Source organism: Festucalex cinctus, chromosome 14, assembly GCF_051991245.1.
Source record: "Festucalex cinctus isolate MCC-2025b chromosome 14, RoL_Fcin_1.0, whole genome shotgun sequence".
In the NCBI taxonomy this organism is placed as follows: Eukaryota; Metazoa; Chordata; class Actinopteri; order Syngnathiformes; family Syngnathidae; genus Festucalex; species Festucalex cinctus.
In genome coordinates this window covers 18,008,845-18,025,505 of record NC_135424.1, presented here as the reverse complement: position 1 = coordinate 18,025,505, position 16,661 = coordinate 18,008,845, and the positions used below count along the sequence as shown (strand labels likewise).

Below are 16,661 nucleotides of genomic sequence, written 5' to 3'. Positions count from 1 at the left end.
TGGACTGTCCAAACTAGACAACCTTACCTGCCATCAATTTGAGAGTGAATGTTTCTCCATCTCTCATTCAGTTGATCAGCCTTCTCCTTGTGCCAGTCCAGGTCAAAGTCACGCTCGTTGTGGGCCTTAAACATGCGATCACTGTTGAGTCTGGATTTCTGAAGTTCATCCTCCAAATCGTGGAACACTTCCTGCTTTTCATCAATCTCTGCCCGCCATTGCTATAATTAGAGGAAATAATATTTACTCAAAAAAGTTAACATCCTGATGCGATAAAGGTTGAAAATAAGCATCACCTTGAGTGTGGAAATGACTGTTTCAATAGACTGAAGGTCAGAGTTCATTGCATCTTCCTCATAGAGTTTGGATTCGTATGCCTTCACCAACGCCTCTGCAGTCTGACTATGCTTCACCACCAAGCTCAATGTCTTCAGTCTGCCACACACATCAAATATAGCAAACATTTACGTCTGAATGCCCCAAGATGAATTGTTTGTTGCTCGATGATACATTCACACTCACTTGTCCATGTAAATAGAAGACATAGAATGCACTTGGCTCATGTTCTGAACCACAATGCTGAGTTCGGAGGAGAGAGTCGATGCCGCTGGAAAGCCGGCAGCTTGTCTGAGAAACACCTCACATTTCTCATTTAGGGTGTCCAGGTCTTCCTTAAATTTATTCAGATCTTCCATCTTTTTCTGCAAAGGGAAAAATCGTGATTACAAACAAGTAACGGCTAAAATCAGGGGTTTGGTGAATCATTCTCAAGTGTGTAATGAACCTCTTGCTCAGTGATGCGCTGCAGACTCTGGTACACATCGTCTCTGTCCAGAGGTGTGCGGATTTTCCTGATCAGTTGCTCTTCATGGGCCTCCAGATGCATCCGGAAGTTGCGTATTTCTGAGATGTAACGGTTGTACACGGACTCCTCGTGTTCCTCTGTTTAACACGAACCAATACAACTCATTCGTAATACAATCCTCAAGATTATATGTTTGAAATAACTTGCCTCTCTCTGCAGATTTGAGGAGTTCTTGGTAATATTCCTTGCAGGCCGCAACGTCCCTCTCCAGTTGAGCACAGTCGGCCACGGTGAACACCTCAGACTCCTCACAGTCTTCCAGGAACTCATCAAAATGAGACTGAAGGTTGCTCAAAACTTGCTGATGCTCACCTGGTAGCATTGTTTTAAACTGCAACAGGTGAAAGGAAACATGTTAATGATTTCATTTGGCATGTGAATGAGACGATGGTCAACTGCTAAAGGACATACAGAGGCAACAGTCCAGTGGCGGATGGTGCGTATATCACCCATGAGACAATGCCAAGACACCACACTTTTCATGTTGATGTGGGAGTGGTGCCAAAGTGAGAGGACATTCTGGTACAACTGCTCCGTTCTGTAGGAAAATAATTGCATTTACAATACATAAACACATCATATACAGTATGTCGTGCGCAAATAATGTAGGGAAGCATCTTACTTCGAAGCCATATCAACAGCCTCTTTGTTGGGTGGGGGCACAGTGAAACAGACAGAAGGCACCATGGCTTCATTGCCTGCAGGGTTGATGACTTTCCACTTGGCCCGATGACCGTTGTTGGCCAGCACGCACTCATCATCTTTATAAATGGTTATCTGAAACCAAGTCATTCAAGTTATTCAATGCTCTATTTTTTTTTTCTTTGCAGAGCAGTTTTGCGCATCAATGACTTCATTTTAGGAGCAACTTTGGAATTTTGTGGTGCTTTTTTCAGGCAATTCAGAATCTTAATTTATGGTAACACATTTCGGACAATTAACTGCAGAACACAAAGAGTATTGCACCTCTATCTGTCGATAATCACAGATGGCTTTGACAGGGATGGAGGATCGAAGAGGGCTGTCGGGGTTCCTGGGCTTGAGCTGCACAATATTCTTGGCGCGACCCATCAAACCGGCTACAGTGTTGCGATATTGAAGAAGCTGTTCTTTTTCTTCCTAAACAGACACAACGCCCAAGCAGCGCGTTCAGGTTTCATTAAAAGCATCGCCGTAGATCATGCATGTCTTGCAAGCTGGTGCAAGTTTACCATGGATTCCTGAATGAGATCCTCCAGCCTGTGCAAGCTGCTGGTTCGGTCGCAGCTGTACTTTCTCTGAATGGCGTCTTGCAAGCTCCTAAGGAAGTCCATGGATTCTTTGGCATCGCTGAAAAACTGCACAATAGGAGAAGAGCTGTGAGCAATGGCCACACTGTCGTGACTTACAAAGGAGGACACACCTCAAAATAAATAGCGTTCTCCTTTAGATGCTGTTCCACACACGAGCACAACTGCAGGATCCAACTCCACTGCGTTTGCATGGCAGCTCTGTATGCCTGCAGGCAACCGTATTAAGAAATTAGACAAAATAGCCATGATTGAAAAGTCTCCATTGAATTTTAATAATAGCATGCAGGGTGGAGACAGAACTGTGGTAATAAAAGGTTGGCTTACCTCAATAGTTAACCTGGCTGGGTGACTCTTAAAAAGAAGACGCTCTGCTAACTCTTGCACAGACTTGATCACTTCCTCCTTTTCATCAAGCTCCTTCATCAGATCCTGTTTGGACACATTAAAGGATTTGTGACTTAGAGCAAAAACAAAGAACCTGTCAAGCATTCGGCAAATCGTTATGGCTTAATGAGTCAAACCCACAGCATGGTAGTCTCTTTTCTTGGATACGTTGATGTTGCGATCGCTCCAGTCAAACGCGACCTCCTCTTCCTCCTTCTCGTTGAGCCAGATGAGCTCGCGTGTTGCCTGCGACACAAAGTCGTGGAGGCTCTCCAGGTTGTTTTGTCGCTCCTTTGAAGACCTCTGACAAGCACACGTTCAGAAACTCAAATTAGATAAGGAGCGAAGCCTTTTGGATTTAGACAAGGGGTCTCAAACAAAAAAAGTACATCTAATCTTATCAGTACAGAACATAACCAGCTCAAGGTTGGTGACTCATTCCTTTCTTTCATCTCCCTGGTACTTTGCAAACCCAACATGTCTGTCTACACAGTAAATTTCATAGAGTAAGTTTGACTCTATTTAGAGTGGGACCAAATAGACTCAGTTTTAGAGTAATATTTATTGGAAGACTGCCACACAACCATCTGAGCTATGCCCCTCCTACTGTTTGCTTATATCCAAGAGGAGACCAAACACATCGTTTTTGGTTTCTTGACGTAACGAAGATTCCAGCTGACACGAGCGATAAACACACAGCATGAACTGCGTGGCTCAGGGAGTAAATCGTCTGTCTCCCAAACTGAAGGTTGTGAGTTTGTTCCTCAACTCTTGAGTGGCTTTTTTTTTTCAATTCTTTATTTTACTCCCTTCGAAGTGCAAATATTACTCTAAAACTGTGTCTATTTGGTCCCACTCTAAAATAGAGTCAAATTTGTCTGATTTCCTGAGCAACACAATTTTTTCTAACACAATTTTCTATTACATTTTGATGTCAAGTATGGGGCCGCAAAATGTCATCATGCGGGCTATATATGGCCCCCTGGTCGCAAGTTTGAGACCCCTGATTTATACCGTCCTCAATATGTGACTTACCAATAGTTTATCATACTGCTTCTCTAGACTGTTAAGTTTTTCTGAGTAGGTTAGTTTCAAGGGTAGATTCATCTGACTCTGCAGGAGATAAAAGTCATTAGATTTCAAACAGATAAAACATTTTGCTCATTCATCATGCAGGTTTGCTCACCTCACTCGATTTGGCCTCTTTCAGACTCGTTTGAAATTCTTCGATAGCCCTTTGTACCGCTTTGTGGTTTTCTAAGTGCGCCGCGACGCTTGGCATGTCAGATCCCCACTCTGAGCGATCCAATTGCAACTGAAAAAAAATTATATACAGTACACAAAGAAATTCAGGAGCTTGATAAAATGCATGACAAACTAATGCAAAGCTTTGATAGTTTACCTGCATGTCGTCCAGCCAGTTCAACAGGTCCTGAATATATTTCATGTTCACCTCTTCTTCTGTCAAACTGGGGTCGGTCAGTGAGGATTTCATTAAGGGTTTGGGGATGTGCATGTATGTCATTTCCCTGAGGCTGCCCGGCTCCATACTACCAGCACTGCTCATGTAGGTTTGCTCTGAAGCAGACTGCAACCCAGAGGTCAAGGACGGCGTAAGGCTTGAGGTGAACGTGGAGGTACCGAACCCTCCGTGGGTGAGCGCAGGAGGAAGAGAGAAGCCAGAATTCAGGCTCTGCGTAATGCCCGAGATCATCATTTTGGTCTGCTCTGTCGTTAAGGTGCGGCTTTTGCTGTACACGGATGCGCACTGCGATCTCAGGGATAGAAGATCATCTCGTAGGTTTGACACCCTGGATTGCAACATTGTGAGATGTCAATATTTGTGCAGTATTTTTATGTGAAGTCATGAAATTGTTTTTTACCGTCGCACTAGCTGATCTGTAAATGGAAATTTCCCATCTAGAAGAACTTGGATGTCCACTACTTGTTGTCTCAGGATGTTCTCGCACTCCAAAAGGTAGCCGGCGACCTCGGCTTCATTTAGGAAATGGATGCCGGATTGAAGACGTTTAACATCCTGAGAAAACAGAACACATCGGGAATAGGTGCAGTTAGTAGACACAAACAGTAACAAGTTCAACAGCTCATTGGTTTGTTTTTCATTTTACTTTGACTGATGCAACCTTTCAATAAATCAATTTTGTATGAAAATGTTTGTTCTCATTGTGTAGAATAATACCTGCCAAAATCCTACCTTTTATTTTCTATATATATCTATATTAACTCTTTCACTACCAGCCATTTTAGAAAATTTCAAAATTTTCAATACCCACGTGATATTACGTCCAACAATGATATATAAGCCGAATCTACCAAATGACAGAATAGAATAGAATAGAATAGAATAGAATACTTTTCCCCCCTCCCGTTCTTTTATAATTGACAGTAGCAAAATGTAGGTTTGCCAAAGTACAGCCATTTCTCCCATGGACTCTAAAACTGTCTATTTCGTATAAAATGCTGTAATGATGTCATCTACCGGTGGTTGGGCATCAGTAAAGGTATTTCCAAGTTTGACATTTACAGGGGAGCATAATCAGATTCTTCCCATCTATCCCCACTCTGAAAAATTATAATGGACAAGTAGACTTGTCACTGGGAGTGAATGAGTTAAGAAAAAAATAGAAATGGAATGGAAAGAAGAATTGAGAAAAAAATAGAGGTAAAAAGTTGCAAAGTACAAAACTTACTGATTGCAGTGAATTTCTTGCCAGCGCCAACTTGTCTTCACCGTGAACGCAGTCTCGCTGGACCCTGTTGGCAATCTGCTGCAGAGTCTCGAGCCTAAAAAAAAACAATGCAATATTTTCTTGTATTACTATGTGCACAAAAACACAAATCAAGCATGCACTCAAGACCCACCTGGATCCATAGGCGATGTTGTTATTAAGAATATAAGAGCTGTTAATTAGGAAAGGTTCCGATCTAGTTCTGGTGAAGCCATTGTCACTAGAACCGTAGCTGTTGAAACTACTGTTACTAGTAGACGAGACCCTGCTGAGGAACGCCATCTTTTCTATCGTCCACTAATTGTTTCAATATTCTCTCATGGTCCACTGTTTGGATCTTAGCCTCTAAAAATTGCCAAACAGATGGAAGGGATGTCAACTTGCTCACATTTATAGCATCAGAGTTAGGTGAGGGGGGTGTGAGGTGTGAGGGTGTGAGGCCAACCCACCCTGAAATAATATTCTGTCCTCAGGGGAACCAGACTCACACACAGGTTGAGACAGTGCTCCTTTCTAAAAGCAGCCGAAGGGTTGTAATTGCTGTCTCTGACAGTTTGTTCAACACACCCTTCTTTTACTGCTGCTAATATGAAGTGTTTAAAAACCACGATGGGAGGGGTGGATACGTCGATTTGTACAAACTGTTGTCAATAAAATTCCAAAAATACGTTTCCCTGGGAATAGGGTCCAGTCTGCAAACAAACACTTATGCTGACCTGGAGTCAAAAGCAGCAACATAACAAATAATGTACAGTGCATGTGGACTATTCGGAAGTTTGTGTAAACAAAGTTACAGTCATATGATCATTTTGAGTGTTAAGGATTTTGCAGTCATAAATTTCATGACCTAGAGTAGGCTGATAAAGCTGGTATTTCACTGAGTGGCGAATGCATGTGAATTACAAATTTTGGGTTTTCGTTAGTGAAAATGTAATATTTCAGTTATGTTGAGATTTTGGACGACTATTTTCCTGTAGAAAACTTTAGGCAGCTATTTACTCGTTTCATTGTTAATTTAACTTAACACATTCTGCTGAACCTGGAAGCTCCCTGCAATGTTAAAACAAAGCTATCTATTCTCTATATATTTAAAAAAAAAAAAAAAAAGAATCAACATTGACATTGAAGTTAAAAAGTTGTTTAAACAAACATGTTTAATTGCATTTCAACATTTTTTTTTAAATAATCTAATAAGTCTTAGTCTTAGTATAATGTTATGTAGTAAACTACTGCGTGTAAACCACTACCACGCTAATACATATAATGATCGTAATTTTTATTGCATTAAGGCCACTGAGAAGAAGTCACAATTTAAAATGATACATCCATTCTCTTGACCGGTTATTCCTCACAAGGGTCGCGGGGGGTGCTGGAGCCTATCTCAGCTGGCTTTGGGCAGTAGGCGGGGTACACCCTGGACTGGTTGCCAGCCAATCGCAGGGCACACAATTTAAAATGATAAAAGATAAATTAGGCCAAGGCTTATATGCATTCATCACTGTCAGTATCTCTTAACACTTAGTACCGGTATGGTTAATCCTTTAAAAATAAATAAATAAATAAAAATGCACCTCACATAAAATAACAGCTAACAATAACTATTAAATAGTGTAAAAAAAAAAAAAAGTGGTGATGGTAGTCAAGCCACAATGACATACTGAAAATACGCTAAAAATTAATGAATTAGCCTTCCAGTGTATACAGCACATAGAGTCACATACCTTTCTACCTCAGGCCTCAGGCTCTTTTCCCTTTCCAGCATGGCAACAATTAATTTTCCCCACTCCTTCTCCACATCATTTGGGTGATGACCCGGCGGTAAATGTATTCGTCCAAATTCGATCCACACCTGGAAAACGACACAAATGTGATGGGTTGTGATAACAGTAATGTACAGTATTTAATGACATGCCCAAAGGTCATTTGGGATTTGCATACCTCAAGCATTTTGTAGAAATGTTTGATTTTTGTCTTCTCGTTTTCCTTCAGTGGGATGTCATGTTCTTTAAATTGCAGGTATTGCGTGTAAAGTGCCTGTGCAGAAATTGTGAATCAAACTAAGTGCTTCCATATAAGAGAATACAAAGAGTCATAGATTACATATTTGTTCGATACCTTAAGTTCAGCAGGACTGTTGGGGAATGATCTATCAGACATTACGGCCACATTGTGTTTGATCCATTGACTGAGGTATTTGATCATGTTCTGGTACTCCACCCATTTGATGTCAATATCCTGTAAAGCGCATAAGAACCTGCATCAGCATGTGCATGAACAAAAAGATGTGCTGGTGGGTGATGTCATCAGCTTACATTGGGGCTAATTCCTTCTCCACCCTCAGGTACTCTCGGGAAGGCATCATACAGTGTTGAGACATATGTGATGACTGACTTTTCGTCAGGAGACTGAACATCTACGTCTAGCAAGAGAAGCAAGAACGAATTGAGTCACAAGAAGTGGAGTTCAGCTATAGAATATGACAGCTCATGGAGAAATGTATGAATGATATAACCAGTGCACACAAAAAAAAAAAGTGTGTGTAGCTCACACCTTCTGGGTCGAGCAGTCTGGCCACACCCAGTTGCTCAGCCACACCGAACGCGTTCTCTAAATTGGATCGGTTGGTCTGCGTGGACACCCGGCTCATGTCAACTAAGTCGGGTCTGAAAAAGACACAAGTCAAAGAGTCTGTAATAGAAATTAACTATCATAAGCTTCTATGTATGTAATGGGGCACACACGTTGGTTATTGTAACTAGATGAACAGAAATACATCATCAGAAAGCAGTCTTTGTCTTGGTTACAGAATAGTGCTTTGTTTTGAAGACAAGACAATACCATGTGATCTGTCATGTTTTGGTTTGGTGGGGGTGGGTTTTTGTTGTCTTTTGGTCGTTTGTCATGTGTTCCTTGTTTCTTCCCTTGTCCCGTTATGTCAAACCACGTCCACCTGAGTGTTTCTTCCCTTCCCAGTGTATCCACCAATCAGCTTCCCCTGCCACTTGTGTCTTGCCCAGCTGTGTCTAGTCATTGTCATTAGCCTGTGTGTATTTAGTCCCCTGTTTTCCGTTCGGTTCTTGTGGAGTCATAGTATCTGTTGTGCCTGTTGTTGTCCCTGTGTTCCATGCCATGCCTTGTGTTTGTTTTTTGATCTTGTTAATTTTTTCATAGTACCTTGTTTATAGTTTTTAATTAAATCCCCTTTTTTACCTGCATCCCTGCCTTGCCCTGTTTTTTGGTTGCCTCCTGCATTTGGGTCCTGCCTTCAACACCCCACATCGTGACATGATCAAGGCTATTCCAAATTGCAAACCAAGTGAATGTTATTATTTGTGGGCTTTAATTGGTTCCACTAAAATTATATTTCTCTTGGTGTGGTAGCATGGTGAAAGGGTGATTAGCATGTTTCAATCCTGGCTATAGCCTTCCAATGTGAAGTTTGTTTTTTCATGTGTTTGTGTGAGGTTATTTATTAATTTATTTATTTGTTCTCTCACATTCCAAAAACATGGCTGTTGGAAGACTTTAAAATGTCCATTGTGTTCTAGTTCAAGTTCAAGTTCTAGCTAGTTTGTGACCCACACGACAAGCATTAGTTCTTATTTTGAAATGACAAAATGTTGATAAATCAGAAGACAAAAGGAAGAGGAAGTGGTAAATAACGAAATGAAATGAAACACTAAATCTGTGAGATGCTACTCTAGCTATTACCTTAGCAATTAGCTTGTCATGTTAACACTAGCATTAAATGCTAATTGTCAATGCAAAGTACTGTGTCGATGTGGCCTGCAAATGTGATGACCTGGAGACATGTTGATGCTAGCATATCTTAGCTTAGCTTCTGCTTTGACTATGTGGTTATTTTTGTTTAGTAGGATGAATGCCTGTACTAATCATTCATTATTTAATATATGTTTGGTAATTAAATGCAATGATAATCCAAATTTGTTGCATGTACCGATGGCAATATTTTTTTCTTTAGAGTTTCAACCTGATTGTTACACCTCAATAAATTCTAATAAACTATAAAGAAAAGCTCCCATCTAGGTTTATCACCTACAATGCTGCTGCTGCTGCCATTTTTAAGTTAATGCAAATGAAGCAAAACTTCATTTAATTTTACAGTGTAAAGTGTGAATGCTTGTTTGACTACGTGCTCTGCAATCGACTTGCTACAGGTGCGGGGCGAAGCTCAACAACCCAAATGATAAACACTATCGAATAAACTCTTGGTGTTTCCCAGTGTTTATTATTAAACCGGTGTTTCCCAACCTTTACTGAGCCAAGAAACTCATTTTGCATTACAAAAATCTCACACACACGCAAACCAGAAAACATAACTGTCCGAAGAAGTACAATGACCTCGTCTCAATTTAATCAGAAATGAACAGTGTGTGAAATCTGGGCCTATTTAATTAAACAAAAAGCTGATAGGCTATACACACAGATAGCAACTAATTGTTTTGCCTGTCACTGTTAGTCACTGGCATAGATAGATGAACGAAGATAAACTATCCATCCATCCCATCCATTCATTTTCTTGACCGCTATTTCCTCATAAGGGTCGCGGGGGATGCTGGAGCCTATCTCATCTGGCTTTGGGCAATAGGCAGGGGACACCCTGAACTGCCAGCCAATCGCAGGGCACACAGAGACGAACAAGCATCCACACGCACAAGCACACCTAGGGACAATTTGGAGCACCCAATTAACCTGCCATGCACGTCTTTGGACAAAGATAAACTAATACATCAATTTAAAATAAATCAAAATCACGTATCATAACATCACATGAAGCTTGCTAGTTACGAACATTATGAAGCATATCATTGTTCATGAGTTCCTGCTAAATTATTTCAAAGCCTTACAAGGCTGCAAATAACAATGTAACTGTACCTGTATTTATGAATGATGGCATTGAACAGCCTCCCATCCCTCCAGGAAGTAGTAAAATTGTCACATCTAACGCCAACGTAGCCCTCCGTTATCTGCTTGGACCAGAGCAGCAGCCTCTCTTTGGCCGTCATGTCCTGGGACTCGCCTGTGACGTGAATATCTGAGATCTGTAGCAGAAGAAAAATGATGCAAATTATTCAAAGACGTGGTCATGTTACTCAGTTGCAATTCGGCATCAAATAAAGTGCATTTTCCCCACTGCGTTATTACACACGTTCAGAACAACATCTGCAAGCAGCAGCAGATAATGTTACGTAAAGTCAAAGATAATATATGACAGCTTTGTGTCACCTCAAACTGTAGGTAAGATTTCCATAGCACACAATATTTTCAGAACTAGTTCAAATGTTTTAGCACATTTTAAAGTAAGGACACAACACTATAGGCTTTTTCCAGGTTAAAAGAATATTAATACTGTTGTTGTTGATGGTATGGTTGTGCACATGATATGAATCCAAACTATGGACTCTGCTAAGTGAGTAAGGTAATAATAGATATAGCAAAGGATTTTTTTTTTTTTAAGTGGAAGTCAACCTTAAACATTCCTTGACAATAACATGTTATACTGTATGTGACCTCACTAGTCTAAATATGACATTCTGATTAATATTACATTTGGGGAATATGAGTTATGAAGCAAAATCCAGCCGTTTTTATCCATCTCAGGGGGCGGCCATTTTGCCACTTGCTGTCGACTAAAGATGACATCAATGTTGCTCAGGGCTCAGGCAAGGACCAATCACAGCTCACCTGTTTTCTGAAGCTGTGCTGTGATTGGTTGTTACCGGAGTCCTGAGCAACATTGAGCATGTGGCAAAATGGCCGCCCCCTGAGATGGATAAAAACGGCTGGATTTTGCTGCTTAACTCATATTCCACTAACATAATGTTAACCAGAATACCATATTTATACTAATGGGGCTGCAGAGAACGTTTTATTGTCAACAAAAATTTGGAGTTGACTTCCCCTTTAAGGCTCACTGTAAGCATGTATATACATATCTGTAGCTCATGTCCAAAGGGCCTGTATTTAAAAATCACAATTAACAGCATGATCTGTTTACCTTCCATCGGCTGGGAATACATTTAGCACGTTCAATGTGACCAGAGCAGGTTCTCCGCCTGGTCCTCCTGTGTGGCTTAGAGTCCCAAATCCTTGAGAATATTTCCTCACACACAGGGTCATCCTTGCCTCTCAGAGTCTGTAACACGTGCTCCACTGCTCCAAAACTAATAGCCCTCCTAAGCTGGCGTCTGATTAACTTCTTCACAAGCAGACCACCCTTAGCTGGGATACCTCCAGAGGAGATACGATGATACTTTTGCTCTTCGGTGGACCTGAATCTACTAATATCTGGACAGATGGTTCCAATTGTGCAAGTTATGGTCTTACTAAGGACTTCTTCAGAGACATTAATGGAACCAAATGCACGGGCTTCTTGTAAACACTGGACACCGGTATTGATGCTATTTTGACTGCTTAGATGTTTCTCCACTTCTGAAGGTTTTTCCAGAGTGTAATTTCCTTGGATGTCAACCACAGGAAGATCCTTGTCAGATTTCACAGGATCGTTCGATCTCTGCTTGTATCTCCTAAAGTAGCGACGACCTTTGAGCTGCTTGGATCCAGGGCTCTGTGGAGCTTTCTTGGGGTCAAGGTAGCATTCCTCCTTTGGACCCCGCACACAGCCACAAGTATTACCCATAATTCTTCAGTCATTTCCAGACTTGAACTCCCGCTGGGTTGTTATTGAGCCAAGAATCCGGCTCAATCTCGTCTATTCCACAGACAGGCAGGCATCGAGTTTCCTTTCATTGACTCTGAGAACTGGTTAGGCTCACTCTATCTCTCTCTCTCTGTATGTCTTGCTCACTCGTTTGATAGCGGAATCCATTCTGACCTTTGAAACACTTCCCTGGCTAGGCTAATCGAGCACAAACATCATAAACGCACACGCAGCTATGACCCACGTGTTTGCGGCTCTCAGCTGAGCAAGGACGAAAACTTGTGTGCGGACCAGTTTGGGGCTGGTCCGTCAACTCTTATCGACGAAGTAAGCAAATGGTTTCCCTAGATTTGTGTGTATAATGAGGTCATGTTAGCCTCAGGAGAAATTTTTGGCTCAGCAAGTTGGCCCACTGTGACCCAGACAGCGTTACAATCGGCTGTCAGACAGTGCGCAGGTCGACATGAGCATCGCTGGCAAATCCAAGAGCTTTGTCTTTGTCTTTTAATCAAGACACATACAATGGCACAGTCAGAGGCGGCTTTCACACCCAGCGGTTAAAACAAACTATTTTATGTGAACAAAAGAAACAGCATGGCAGCTCAGAAAGGATCCAAACACCCAGACCAGGAAGTGGTATCAGACCATTACATCATTAGTACACAATTGCTACGAGCCAGAAGAAGAATACAAATAAGGAACAATAATGACGACAACAACAACAACAATAATAATAATAATATGATATTTGAATTAATTATATTAATTGAGAATTTAGTAACATTTTACAAAATAATAAAAACAAATAATATCATTAGCCTGCCAGAGAGGATATGTAGTGAATATTTTGCAACCATTCAGCTTGACTAAAAAAAAACAGTGCTTAAGATATCTGAACACAAATGAAAGTCAAATTCAACTAACTAATAGCCAGCATACTTCCAATTGTAGTGTAATTACACGCAGTGACCACATCATTAAGTACACCAAGTAACTCTAATGCAGGGTTACCCAAACGTATTCAACTTAAGACCGGAAACATTCCCTGGGTACACAGACAGCAAAAAATAAAATACAATACTGTATTGTCATTTTTAAAAAGCCATTTGCCTAAAAATTGCAGAGATTCCTGTTCGATGATCAAAAATAACGTCATTTTGTTTTATACAAAATAAAAATCGATCAGTGACTCATTTTGGAAACCCCACTCTAATGATCAATCCCCAAAAAATGTCACTAATACTAGGATGGGCGAGTACCGATACCAAGTACCAGGTATTGGGCTGATACCCAGTCCTATTTCAAGGTATCGGTACTCGTGACGGTGGCCAATACTACTATCTGAAAGATGCGCTTTAAGAATGTATTTACTTATTTAAATTCATTTCATTGTGTGCTCTACACAGAATATGGATTTTATGAACAGATGGAAACAAAATCTAAGGAAATTTCCATAAATTTCAGTTTTAAGGAAAATTGCTGTATTGGGATATATAGGTATTTCTTTAAAATTATCTGTCATTGTTGTTGTTTTGTTTTTTGGAAATTTTATGAATGAAAAGTACTAGTGGTATCGGTCTTACAAGTGGTACCAAACATCCATGATCCCTGATTTATTTAATATAACAGAAAGATGATTGAAAAAATGATTGTCACTTTTTTCATTTTGGGAAACCCAGCTCAATCAAAAAAAACAAAACAAAAAAACACCATTACTTGTGGACTATTATGTTAAAAAAAAATACTCTAGTATGTTATCATAGGTTGTGTTCTATTACGTTAAATACTCTAGTATGTTATATAATGACTTTAAAAAGGTAGCATATATGTGGATAAGGTTTGTGAGTGCGCAGTGGTTAAAGCTTTTTTTTTTCTCCCATGTCAGCATTTTCCCCATAACCAAAACATAAGAAAACACCTCTCAGGATGGGTGATGGCATAGCAAACTAAAACCAAAATACGAGTATATTGATTGGTAACAATGTTGTAGCTTGCAAGTGTGTTTCTCAAGCAAATCCATATTGCAATTGCTGAAGTAACATTAACCAGATCTAATTTTACTTGCACATGTACCTGTTTTAGTCTCAGTGAATGAGTCAGATGTGATCATCTGGGTTCCATGAACCACAGATAAAACTTTGGAAAACACATACCAGGGCAAAACAAACCCGAGAGCAACACCTGAAAAGCACATTGTCAGTCAAATTGCTCAAAGTGATAGTTTGGACTCTTTTGTGATGAACACGCACAACCACTTTGTGTAATCAAATCTTATCTACGGGCACTTGGTCACACAAACGATTGTATCACCTTTACAAAGATTCAGCAATCAAAATGAGGAGCGCAGATGCTCACTAGACTGGCAGTTCATTAATGTTAATTAAAAATAAAAAAAATTGCCAAAAGCATGAATAGTATGCATCCAAAACATTACAGGGATGTGTCAGCCAAAACCAGTCAAAATAACAGCATTATAATACTGTCAATCTTTTGTAAGTCATGATATTATAAGAAAGCCGAGGGTGTATTTTAATCTAAAATGGCTCATCGCTTTCTCCTGCCACACCTGGAAATCAAGAAGGAACAAGCTTCTTGCTGCGGGACCGACTGCTGCAGGGCTTGCGTGAGACTGAGTCTTGGCATCAGACTTCAGCTACCTGTCAACGTGCTCAAGTCTTAGCAAGTTGTCTCGCTGTTCTTCCCAAGAACTCTCGTCTTTGATCAAAGTATTATAAGAATTTTGTAGAAAATTCCGCGCAAAAAAAATACACAATTATCACATGACATGTTTGTAAAGATGTGGCTGGTCAGTTAAGTTAAATACAAAAGTGTCTTTTGTTGTGCACTTGGTGAGGTAATTATGGCAACAGAAGCAAGACAACCATGTTGGACATGTTATTATGAAAACACCATTTTAAAAATGGCTTATTGAGTGTTTTATGTCGGTCGGCACCTGACAGCTAAGTTGTGTAAAAAGCACTACAGTTCATACAGACGCCATCATTCAACTTTATGCAAGTTTGAACTATATCAATAATCCAATGTGAGACAGAAGGTGCTGGAAGGACTGAGCGATAGGAAGAATTATTTATTATTATATTAGCACCTGGATTCCTGGCATGCGCACACACACATTAACAAAGTGCACTCTCTGCTTATCTATAATTCTGAGAATATTCAGCCAGGAACATGAGCTCATTTCAGAGGACTCCGATCCAATTTGGAGCAGTACCAAATGTTGTACTTTCATGGAAATAGTGTTGATTTGTGTAAAGACTGCTTGACACGACCTCATCATGACCTCGTACTTTAAAACTCACAGCTGAGTTATTTTGACCAGTATCACGTTAAATGATATATGATCACATGATCACACTGACCTGAAAGTGCAGTATTATGGTCCAGATCAATCCCAGGGTCAGTTTGGGATTGCCATCTGTGATGTCATCATTTCTGATATTTACAAGTTTGACCTAGAAATGAAAAGACACATTAGATAAATATACATATAGCAGATTTATCTTCCACATAGCCTTTTTGCATGTAAAAAAAAAAAAAAACTTCATTTTTTTTGTGTAAAAATGTGTCTGCATTTAGCAATTTGATCACATTTTTCCATTTGTCCACAAGGTGGCACAATAGTCACTGATGGAGGAAAACATTCTCCTATAATAATAGGGCTGCTGACTGAAGCATCAGACAAAAAGCACAATCACGGTTGAATAACGGCACAATCCTGGAACGTTGATTCACCTATTCCAGTCAATACAGACGTTCAATTTCTAATTTTAATAAAACTTGGAATGAATGTGGACCGTCGTTGACACAATAGAACGTCTCCATTGTGCACATCTATGACTCCTTTGTTTGGCGCCTGGGCGTCACATGTGGCAACAGCTGAGGCGGCCTGCGCTCACATTATCGCACCCTGACTGTGGTGGGGGGAGGGGAGGCCAATCAAACCCCTCCGAAAACCCACTGATGGGATTTGAAAACCCACTGATGGGATTTGAAGGCAGTGCTCCTTGAGGGCTCGCAATTACCAGTCGTTACTGTGATCGAGGTTTTATGGAGGAAAACATATAAAGCCTCCAGTCCAGTGTCTGCCTGCTGGGTGGTGTGATGTGAAATTCATGATCATGATGGGAAAATGCATTCAAGTACTGTATAAAATATTCTCACTAGTTTAGCATGATAGCATTCAGAATATGCCACAGGATAATTAAACATACATTGTGCTATCTGTGTATCTAGAGAATCAGACAGCCATTGACTAGAACAGAGCTGCCCCTCCCTATACGCAGACCTTGCACTGTACGTAAGGCCCCATCCGCCGTGGGGGGGCCAATTTTGAAAAATAGTTTGCACATTGAGTTGGACTGAGTCTCACCTGCCGTCTCTTTAAATAATCCAGTGCTATCTGTACATTCTGGAGCCTGTGGAAGCGCATCCTTCCTCTCTCCCGTGGCTGCAGACAAAGGACAAAAACAAGGTGATCAGGTTGTGTTCATTATCAGTGGACCAAAAAGGAAATAAAAACGTTTAGTAGCATGTAAGATAAAGGGCAATCACAGTTAAGGAAGGATAATAACATTTTCCACCAATTCCATCCCTAACAACATGCTCTGAATGTGCAAATCATCTTGCTGGTAGCTTTATTCATTTCATTCATTTTCTCCAAGCCAAGT

General features: G+C 40.4%; 1 protein-coding gene across 16 annotated transcripts in view; it reads right to left on the bottom strand.

The window, feature by feature from the left end:
• dst (dystonin) overlaps positions 1-16,661 on the bottom strand; it is a 120,762-nt gene that overhangs the window by 77,548 nt on the left and 26,553 nt on the right. For all 16 annotated transcript variants that reach the window (XM_077495468.1, XM_077495472.1, XM_077495469.1 and 13 more), the window contains 25 exons: positions 16,364-16,441; positions 15,354-15,446; positions 10,188-10,354; positions 7,842-7,954; positions 7,604-7,710; positions 7,407-7,526; positions 7,230-7,325; positions 7,013-7,140; positions 5,253-5,346; positions 4,425-4,579; positions 3,944-4,352; positions 3,728-3,856; positions 3,577-3,654; positions 2,683-2,844; positions 2,482-2,586; positions 2,268-2,363; positions 2,077-2,202; positions 1,832-1,984; positions 1,488-1,642; positions 1,277-1,403; positions 1,013-1,196; positions 785-942; positions 523-701; positions 297-435; positions 28-221 (listed from right to left, as the gene is read on the bottom strand). In XM_077495468.1, the coding sequence (XP_077351594.1) occupies positions 28-221; positions 297-435; positions 523-701; positions 785-942; positions 1,013-1,196; positions 1,277-1,403; positions 1,488-1,642; positions 1,832-1,984; positions 2,077-2,202; positions 2,268-2,363; positions 2,482-2,586; positions 2,683-2,844; positions 3,577-3,654; positions 3,728-3,856; positions 3,944-4,352; positions 4,425-4,579; positions 5,253-5,346; positions 7,013-7,140; positions 7,230-7,325; positions 7,407-7,526; positions 7,604-7,710; positions 7,842-7,954; positions 10,188-10,354; positions 15,354-15,446; positions 16,364-16,441 (3,545 nt within the window). The remainder of the gene's footprint in view (positions 1-27; positions 222-296; positions 436-522; positions 702-784; positions 943-1,012; positions 1,197-1,276; positions 1,404-1,487; positions 1,643-1,831; positions 1,985-2,076; positions 2,203-2,267; positions 2,364-2,481; positions 2,587-2,682; positions 2,845-3,576; positions 3,655-3,727; positions 3,857-3,943; positions 4,353-4,424; positions 4,580-5,252; positions 5,347-7,012; positions 7,141-7,229; positions 7,326-7,406; positions 7,527-7,603; positions 7,711-7,841; positions 7,955-10,187; positions 10,355-15,353; positions 15,447-16,363; positions 16,442-16,661) is intronic.